The sequence below is a fragment of the Pinus tabuliformis genome, chromosome 9 (genome assembly GCF_031772625.1).
Source record: "Pinus tabuliformis cultivar Carrire ecotype Pingquan chromosome 9, CPIR1, whole genome shotgun sequence".
Taxonomy (NCBI): domain Eukaryota; kingdom Viridiplantae; phylum Streptophyta; class Pinopsida; order Pinales; family Pinaceae; genus Pinus; species Pinus tabuliformis.
Window position 1 is genome coordinate 980,637,268 of NC_142307.1, and position 10,580 is coordinate 980,647,847.

At 34.2% G+C, this 10,580-nt stretch overlaps 1 protein-coding gene across 1 annotated transcript; it reads left to right on the plus strand.

The window, feature by feature from the left end:
* Positions 1-3,023: 3,023 nt before the first annotated feature.
* On the plus strand, positions 3,024-5,189 carry LOC149152013 (uncharacterized). Its single transcript, XM_089440088.1, has one exon. The coding sequence runs from the start codon at positions 3,243-3,245 to the stop codon at positions 5,022-5,024; it is 1,782 nt and encodes a 593-aa protein (XP_089296214.1). The 5' UTR covers positions 3,024-3,242; the 3' UTR covers positions 5,025-5,189.
* Positions 5,190-10,580: the final 5,391 nt, after the last annotated feature.

The window sequence follows — 10,580 nt, forward strand, 5'->3', positions numbered from 1 at the left end:
TCCAGTAAACCTTTGTTAAGTTCTATCTCCACATATATTCTAGTAAAGGTAAAAATATATTTCTCTGTTCTTTCCAAATCCCTCTTTTTTAACTTGCCGAGAGTATTTCCAATACCCTCTAGGACCTGATGGTGCCAAAAATGAAGAGGGAGTTTTTGGAGTCTCACCCAAACAAGCAATGTTGTGACTACCATATTCGTTGCATCAAAATACAAAAACCATAGAGTAATAAAGAACCCAACTCTACCCCAAAACCATGGCCCTTCATTTAGAGAAAAATCTAAATCTTTTTGTATATCAAATTGTACAATGAAGAAACCTTTGGAACATAAATAAATGTCACATTTAGGTGTCCAAGACGAAAAAACCTACTAGTGTGTAATGCTTCGGATTTTAGTTAGAAGCCATTGAACTTGTAGATGACCACCTTGGATTGAATATCTGTGAATAGAGAATTTACCTCTAGAAAGTTCACTTCCATGGTAGGTGGATTCTCTATTGATTTGCAATGTAGGGGCCTGGATTTCTTTGAATATGATATTCTTGGAGAGGACACTTCCCTTTTATAGAATTTTTGAAATAGGTAGATGTGCCATTTGGATTCCCGGGTCCTGAAGAATCAATTCATGGAGCTCCTCCTCTCAGCCTTGAATTCGGGATTATAGTTGAGTTCCTTTTGATGTTATAGTCATGGATCTGTGAAGAATTTTGGAGCATTATCCCTTCAGACTGCAAACTTCTAAAAATTGTAGGAAAGCCCCATTTATTCTCAATGGTTTGCTTTAAAAAAAGACAGAAGTGGAGTTTATAGTCTAGAGAGAACAAGACTTCCTATTCATATTCTTTATTAGAATACGAGAAATATCCTGCTCCATCATAGCCAAAGGCACATGTTGTGCATAACCCAAAGAGTGAGTCAAAACTCTCTATGGATAATACATCCGTTTGGGCAGAGGAAATGGAGTCGATGTCGTCTCCACCACCTAGGAGACAGAGCACACGTTATAATTTAAGGCATATGTAACAGTTAGCTCGAAAAATAACCTTATAGTGCTCAACTATCACATTGTCTTCAAACAAACCAAATCTCAAACCCGACAAACATTGATTGCAGCCTTGGAGAGGCTTTGGGCCCTGACACAACAAAGGACAGGTTAAACCTCCATAGAGTAGTCTCAAAGCCCGCTTTTGATAATTCCATTGAAAAAGCAAGAAATCACTTCTCCTCTACGCAACCCGTCCTTGCGAGCAGAAGCAAGCCCCAACCAAGCTGTAATGGTTGGGGAATAACCACAATATGTGCGAACCCTACAAACCTAAGCACAATCCATTTTTTTATTACAAACCTTTTTATCATCCATAATAATATTAATATTAATAAAGTTGATAATTAATAATATTAATAATAATCATTTCCTATTAATAATATTATTAACAATCATCTACTATTTCTCCCATTGTACGCTATCTGTGAACTAGCACAACCATATTAATGCATCTGGTAGATGGTTGATATAATATTACTCAAATAAATTCAAAATTATTTATACGTGAAAATTATTTAAAATTAACAATATTATTTAATATATATTTATATAATAAAAAAAATTAGTTAAATGAATCACTATTCCCAATATGAAGATTTGTATTCTCATATTCTTTTTATCACATATATTTTCACTTGAGGAAATGAATAATATGTTGGATTAGTGTAACAAAGCAAGTTATTGTTTGAATACGATTCAATTCAAAGCCATAGTTCTTCTTGTCTCTAATAAGAACTCAGGACCAACTAAGAGAAGGTATTCATTGCAGTTCTACTCAACGTCGAAAGTCATGAAGATACCATTTTGAGTCTCCTATATTCGGTGATTGATAAATAACCTCTTCTTCAACCACGTTCACACGTGATTTTACATATAATAATAAAAAAGTTGACGTTTGTTCACACGTGATTTTACATATAATAAACGTTAAAATGACGATTATGAAAATTCTACGCCTCGGATCTCCATTTTAATTTAAATGCCCATCGTGTAAAATTACATAAGTACAATGAACAAAACAATGTTGGCCAGACAAGACAGATAGGGCCCTCTTAATAAGGAGTTGTCTAGAGACTTTTTGGAAGTGTTTCTGGTGGGTTTTTCCGGTCAAAATCCGGTAGCAATTTTTTGGAATCGCAAGTTTGATAGCTAGTTTCTGCACAATCAAGGCATCCAAGGGGTTTTTCAGGGTGCTGAATCCAAATATGCAGTTAAAAAACCATTTTAACTGCAACAAATAGGGATTTAACCTCAATTTCTTCCGCCGGATTCCGTCACCGGAATCTCCAAAAAGTCGCATTATAGACAACTCCCCTCTTAATAATGCCCTTTACTCATTCAAATCTTGGAAGTTGTTTTTAATGTGGTGTTTTGGAAGTTGTTACGGTGGGTTTTTAGGTCAAATTAAAAAAATTATAAGATTGATGGGTAATCCTGTGCAAGCGAAATGTCTTAGAGATTTTAGAAAGCGCTGAACACCTCAAAATTTTCCACAAATTCCAACACCAAAAAATACAAAAAAAATCGCACTTAAAAAACGCCATTTCATTATCCTCCCTCTGGCCGAATTCCATAATTCCATCAACCACACACTCAATTTCTTAACCGAGCCAGATTCTTCCAAATGTGAATGTGATGACTTCTGAGACAGTTTTCACAATATCACTATGATGATGATGTCACTAAAAGTGGATATCAGTTCGCGATGATGTCACTAAACGTGGATATGGTGTCATTCAACTTGCATTGTGTGACCTTGTGAACCAAATGGTTACGGAGTTGACTCTGTCTAGTGTACATCACGTTTTAGAGGTGGACATTACTCATCAGTCATAACTCTCCTCCAATAGCGCTCCGCTCCACTCACCTCCGTGCTGTATACGCGGGAGGCACCGACGAGAATGAGAAGTACGAAAGAAAAAGGAAGCAAACAACAGCCAGTAAAGGGAAAGAATTGCGGAATGGTCTGAAGTTCGAAGAAAGAATCGAGGCGGTGCTTGACGAGAATCGAGGCACCCATGAGCATGAGCACTATAAATGAATAAGGAAGCAACAACGAGTGTAGGAATTGTGAAGGGAAAGAATTGAGGAATTCTCTGGAAATTTTGATGAAAGAATCCATCTCCAACTCCTAATACAGAAGAGAATCGCAATTCGAGGCGGGGCTTGAGGAGAAAGAGCGAGATAGTAACGCAGATGCTGGCATCCCCTATCCAGTTGGCCGATGATGTATCCAAATTGGCTGAAGAATCTCATTCGTTCAAGCAGGAATGCATGGAGGTGAAGAAGCAGGCCGACAAATTAGCAGCCCTGCTGCGTCATGCCGCGCGAGTCTCAGGGGTCCTTTACGACAGACCCACGAGTCGAATCATGGAAGAAATCAATCGAGTTCTGGGAAAGGCTTTGCTATTGCTAACCAAATGCCGGCGCAACGCGATTCTCAAGAGGGTTTTCACCATTACATCGCCCGCGGCCTTCAAAAAAATGAGTCTCTTACTGGATAGCTCCATCGCGGACGTGACGTGGCTTCTGAAGGTCTCTGCCAGCGGAGAAGACCGAGAGGAGTATTTGGGGTTGCCTCCCATAGCCACAAATGATCCCATGCTCGGCCTCATTTGGGAAAACATTGCGCGCCTGCGCACCGGCAGAAACCCCGAAGAGAAAACCGAGGCCGCAGCCTCGTTGGTGTCACTGGCCCAGGACAACGATCGCAACGGAATACTGATCGTGCAAGAAGGCGGAATCGGGCAGTTGTTGAAGCTCATCAAGGAGGCGGGCACCGTAAAAGGGCAGGAAGCCGCCGCAAAAGCCATAGGGATACTAAGTAAGGATCCTCAATGCGTTAGGCAGATGATTCGGGAGGGTGTCTGTTCTGTTTTTGCAAAGGTCTTGAAGGGTGGTGGTTCTATGAAGGTTCAGACCATGGTTGCCTGGGCTTTGTCTCAGTTGCTGTCCAATGACCCCGACTCGCAGGACCATTTTGCCCATAGCGACATCATCAGGTCACTTGTTGGGCATTTGGCCTTTGAGACCGTTCCCGATTACAGCAATTATACCGTGCCCACCAAGTCGGCCATGACCATCTATTCAGTTGTGAGTATGGTAATGAATGATAATTATCATCTTGCTCAGACTCATATCAGTACCAAAATTGCACACAAAGACATGGGAATGCGCTCATTCTCGGGCCGATATCTGAAAAGACAGGCCGAGGATCCCATCGTAAAGGCCTCGATGAAGGCGGAAGCCGCTAGGGCTCTCTGGAAACTTGCCAAGAACAACACAAAGACTTGCAAAAATATAACGGAGTCCAAGGCCTTGCTTTGCTTTGCAAGGTTATTAGAAAAGTCCAAAGGTGAAGTGCAGTATAATTCGGCCATGGCAGTAATGGAGATTGCAGCTGTAGCAGAACAAAATGCCGATTTCAGAAGATCTGCGTTTAAGACCAACTCTCCCACTGCCAAGGCACTGGTTGACCAGCTTCTCAGAATTGTACAAGAAGATGATTCTGAATCTCAACTTTTGAGCAGTTGCATTAGATCAATCGGGTGCCTTGCTCGGACCTTCCATGCGAGAGAAACGACGATCATTCCGGCCCTAGTGAAACACCTAGATCATAGAGACTTATGTGTGTCCCGAGAAGCAGCGATTGCTCTCAGCAAGTTTGCCTGCAGCGAAAATTATCTACATATGGAGCATTCCAGGGCCATTATTGAGTCCTCTAGTGCTCCGTATCTGGTCCAGCTGGTGTACTTTGGGGAAGAGCTGGCTCAGATTCCTGCATTGATTCTTCTCTGTCACCTTGCTCTACATGTAGCTGACAGTGAAGCTTTTGCTAAAGCAGAAGCATTGCCAGCCCTGGATTGGGCATCCAAGCAAGTTACTCTCATTCAGGATCCTGTTTTGGAGTATCTGCTTCCTGAGGCTAAAACCCGTCTTCAAGTTTACCAGTCGAGAGGATATCGTGGATTCCACTAAACTGAATCGGGAGGACATGAATTACCTTGTTAAAACCCCTTAGTCACAAGTAAAACCTACAAAACTTGTTTTTACGGTAAAAGATTATTGTAAAGTTGCCTAACCCAACCCATATTCATGGGTATAGTCATAACTGATCAAGTTTGTCCAATATATTAAGGGAATTTCTTTAATCAGGTATATATAAATGAAATGAATATAGTCATGGTTGACTAAGTTTGTCCAATATAAAAGGAAACTTCTTTAATCATGTATATATAAATGGAATTTTTTATATATAAAATATTTGTTTTCACTTTGGATGTTAGACATCATGTAATTAATACTTAAATATAAAAATAAAAGCACCTTAAATTATACACACAATAAAAAAAATAAAAACACCTTAAATTGTATACACAATTTGAATTAATTATTTTTCAACTCTAATTGTAACATTGTTGATATGTAATTGTAACATTGTTGATATGTTTTATACAATTTGAATTAATTATTTTTCAACCTTAATTGTAACAGTGTTGATATGTTTGAGTTTAATTTGACATCCTAAGCTTAAGTCGATTGTAGATTCTCCAAATACTCGGGAATCCGACGAACATGGACTTGGAAAATCTACAATTGACTTAAAGATACCCAATTTGAAATATATTAAATCGAAGAGGATCCACCAAAAATGAATTTTTTGTATTATCCCCTCAACGATATTGCAAGTGTGCAACTTAAACCTTCGGCAGCCCTGCTCATTGATTTTGTCCACCCAATTGATAGTTAGGTGATATTGCTTGCGCAGAATTCTCACAATTTATGGAGGCATCAACAATTTTAACGACGTAATTTTCGAATGAAAGACCAAACAAAGATCGGTAGTGAAGTTTATTTTTAATTAACTTTTAAGCTATTCATGATAGCCTCTATCAGTGCTGTGAAAGTGTATAGAATAAATTTTAATTAAAAATCAAGAAGTCTAAAATTGAAAATGGATAATCATCCAGATTAAGTCTTAAGATAAATTTTAATTTTATATTTTTATTATGAAAAAAATATTAGGCAAAATTTAAATTTAAATTATTTACTAAATAATTATTAATAATTAAATTAATTTGTAAAACTTGTTGATATAACCAATAAAGATAAAAAGTAATAATTAAAATTTATTTTTATTAATTTAATTTAATTATTTTTTAAAAATAAAATAATATAATTTTTTTGGGATAAAAGTTATAAATTTAATTTTAATTAATAAAATCTAAAAAAATCTTTAAAACTAAAATTCTATGAATTATCCTATTAAAATTTATATTTTGAGAAAATAAAAAATACATTTAAAAAAAACCTTCAAAACCTTCATAATTAAAATAATGTTGATATATATATATATATATATATATATATATATATATATATATATATATATATGAGAATTTAGCCTTTGATGTGCCGATCGTACATCTGACCCGAAATTTATTAAAAAAGCAAAAATGCCCATGTATAAGGATAGGCTTTACTGGAATATTTTTCTTTAGAATTGGCTTTATTGGAATATATTGTTTTTTATGAGGTTCATTAATTCAACTCAATTCTGTTTAGCCGGATGCTATTGATATGAAAATTTAGCCTTTGATGTCCCGGTTTTATATCTGATCAAACAATTATTAAATAACCAAAGAGGCATAGCTATCTGTTGCTTTCGATTTAGACTTGCGAGGATATTAATTGCTTCGAATTGTGTGGACTACACCACACCTTTGCCGGGACCGCTCCCACACCATTGGTGGATAGGCTATTCTGCAAGAATGGATAATACGACATTTAACACCGATATTAATACTGCTAAATTTCTAGAAAAGAGAACAAGACGAAGTATTAAATTCTTGAATTTTTTTTTTTTTTTGTACATGACTATATTTTGTGTTACGTTTTGTGGTCATTTTAGGCTTAATTGAGGATTTTTTTTGGGCAAGTTTGAATTTGTAATTTATATAATTGGAATGTTTAAAAAAAAAATTATCATATTAAACTTATTTATATATTTAAAAATACATTTTAAATAATAAAAACTAATAATTTCTTAAAAAATTCTAATCAAAAATTATTTCTTAAAACTGAATGTTTTGGGCCAGGATAAACTTTTCTGCCTAAATAATTTTATTTCTAAATGTTAATTGATACTGTTAAATTTCTAGAAAAGAGAACAGGATGTATTAAATTTTTGAATTATAGTTTATTTTATATTTTTATTTTTATTTTGATTTGATATATTTTGTGGTTAATTTTGTTTAAAATTTGGTGACTTTTTTTTAAAGGATAAGTTTTGAATTTTGTTATTTATAAGATTTAAATGCTTTAATTTTTTTTCACAATATTAAATCTATTTATATATTCAAAAATATAATTTAAATATTAAAAATTACAATCTCAATTTTTTTATAAAAACAACACTTTCTTAAAATTATTTTTTAATGTTATTTAATAACCTTTTTTTTAAATTGTTTTTTAATGTTATTTAACGTCCACCCTTGATAATAACTTGTTCTAATTAATAATTATAGGGAAACTGATAATAACTATCTATAGTCAATGCAGCTTTGACTATTATAGCGCTGAGACAGTGAGATTGAATTGTTTCTCTCTCAATCAATGGTAATTGTGAATTTTGTAGTTCCTACTTTAATAAGATTCTGTTACTAACGGTTTTGGGGGCGCCTCTAAGCATGTGCACCATTAATGGTGGAGAGGTGGAGTGTAAGCACTTATATTTAGTGTTCTATGGGGTCGTGTCCCCTAGGATCGAGTGCATTCACCCCTCGCACCCCATGCACCCGAGACAGGGAATCTACTAGTGTGTGTTTCCCCATGCACCCTTTTTGGGGAGTCTTGGGGAAATGCTGTGTGTTTTCCCATGTACCCTTTTTGGGGAGTCTTGGGGAAATGCAAGGGGGTGTGTTTCCCTAGTGTGGGGGACGAGACTCTCCAAAAGGGGTGTGTCTTGGCGTCCCCCCTCAAAACTTCAGTATCTAGTATATAATATATGGTAATATACTTGTATGTTTTGTTTTCAATTTAGATTCTAGAATGATGAAGGATTAATTTAATTTTTAAATCAATGTAGATTGTAGAATGGTGAATGATGAATGATATGGATCAATGTATTTGAATATTTCATTATTGAATTTTTTTATTGAATCTCATAGTATGGATGAATAATGAGCATGTCATATGAATGATGTATGTATCAAAATGAATAATGAAGATAGATCAATGTATGTCATTATTTAATTCAATTATGAATTTAAATTTTATGTGTGGATAAAATTTCAATTTTCAATGTCTTGGTATCCATATTACTATCAGTCTATTTAATATATATATATATATATATATATATATATATACCTCTACATACCCCCACACCCCTGAAATTTCCTTAAAATTTGAGGGTACTCCCACACGTCTTCCCTATGCATCTCCTTGCACCTTCGTCTCCCCACACCGGAGTCTTGGTGGAACATTGCTTATATTTTGTAATGGAACAAACAATTGAATAAAGTTGAGTTCTAGGTAATAATTATTTTATTAATGGATGAATAATTCCCTTTTTTATATGTTTGAAAACCTCCCAGTATGAGAAGAATTGCAGATTTGCATTCTGAATTCGTAGGTTGAGATAAAAAATTTGAAAAAAGTATATTGTTTTTATAAGTAATATTTTGTATATATTCATGAGATGTAAATTAGTAGATTTGTGTAGAGTTTAGTTTTTATTAAATATTATATTATATTGTTAATTAGGAATATTCGTTTAAGAGTGAGGTGTTGTTTCTTTATATTTTTTGAAATAAAATCATGATATATTTGCATCTTATATGTTGTTATGGACCACATTTTTTAATGACTGAGATTATATATATATATATATATATATATATTGTTTACAAGACAACCAAAATTTGGATGTATTTGATTTAATAATAGACATCTCTTAGGAAAACATGGGAAATAAGTAATAAATGACTTTTTTTAGGGGTTATGTGTATGTGAACTTGTATGATAGATGTGGAGTTAAAATAAGCTTAAAGTTAAGTTTTAACATTTATACATAGTTTGTAATAGATTTTTTGTGAAGTAAAGGTTTTGTATTGCTTGTGAACATAAGATTACATTCCAATGTGTAAAGACTAATTTGATCAGCCACTAGAAAGGTCATACCAAACATAGAATTTCAATCTCTTCAAGAAAGCATAAGAAAAAAAGTTGTCCTTGTCCCTTGAAACCAAAAATCCAAAACAAGTGATTGGGACTCTTAGGCCAATTGTACAATGGTAATTACAAAACTAGTGCATAAGAGTAAAACCAAGAAAACTAAAAAGCAATTAAGAAAAGTTATTTGAATTAGTGGATTATACTTGGATAGACTCCTTGTTATTGCTGGGAGAGAATCTTGGTTTAGGAGGGATGCCCGTGTGCTTTTCAATGTGACCTAGCCTTCGATCCATTGTTTCTAGTTGTTGTTGCATAGAATTCAAAGAGAGAAGAATGCCCTCTCTGCCTTCATTATTGTCTATTAGTACTCTGACTAGCAAAAATTTGAGGTGCCAACAGATATCCACAATATAAATGTATTAGTTATATATTCCACGAGTATGACTTGCATTTAGAACACAATCATCAACCTCTTCCAACACTTCAATGTTTGTAATGGTATAACACTTGTATGTCAATTCCCTTTCAACATAAGATAACTCCTCTTACACTAGTTGTGGAGTGAGTTCTTTGATTCGAGTTATTAAGATTTCAACCCTCAATTGGGTCTGAGTATTCCCACGTTCTTGATAGTATGTTGATCTACAAAAGACACATGATGTCTTATTTTGGAGTGATTTGAGGGTTAAATTTGACTAAGAATCTTGTAGGATAGGAACAAAAATTCATGGAGGAATCAAGCTTGTGATGAGAGTAACCAATGAGAATAAACTCCATGGAAAATTTTAGGGGCGAATTTTCACCCATGGGCTAAATTAAGGGGTTTTATTTTTTTATTGGGCGAGTATTTTGTATCATAGTACATTGTTACAAATCCCCTCAAATTTATTTTATGAAAAAATTAGGTATGGAGGTTAGCCCACCTTATTTTAAGGGAGAGGGTGAAAAAAGTAAATTTAGCCCTTGAAATTAGGAGTTACAATCTTCCATTCGCCCTCATTTTCAAGATAATGTATTATGATAGTTATAAATAAAAATATAAATACAGTGGAGGTATGGTAAATAAAGAAAAACTCTTTTTATACTTACTCCAAAGGTATGGTAAATAAATAAAAAATACAAATAAACTAGAGGTATGGTAAATAAATAAAACCTCTTTTTTATATTTAGTCCATAACCCTCTTTCTATTTAAGAAGGCTCAAAAATGAGGTTTCATTTAAGTGAATCCTATCGGCCAAATACCATATTTATAAAAGAGGTGTGGTAAATTAATAAAAATATAAATAAACGAGAGGCATGGTAAATAAATAAAATATTTTTTTATATTTACTCCATATGTCACCTTATATTTATGA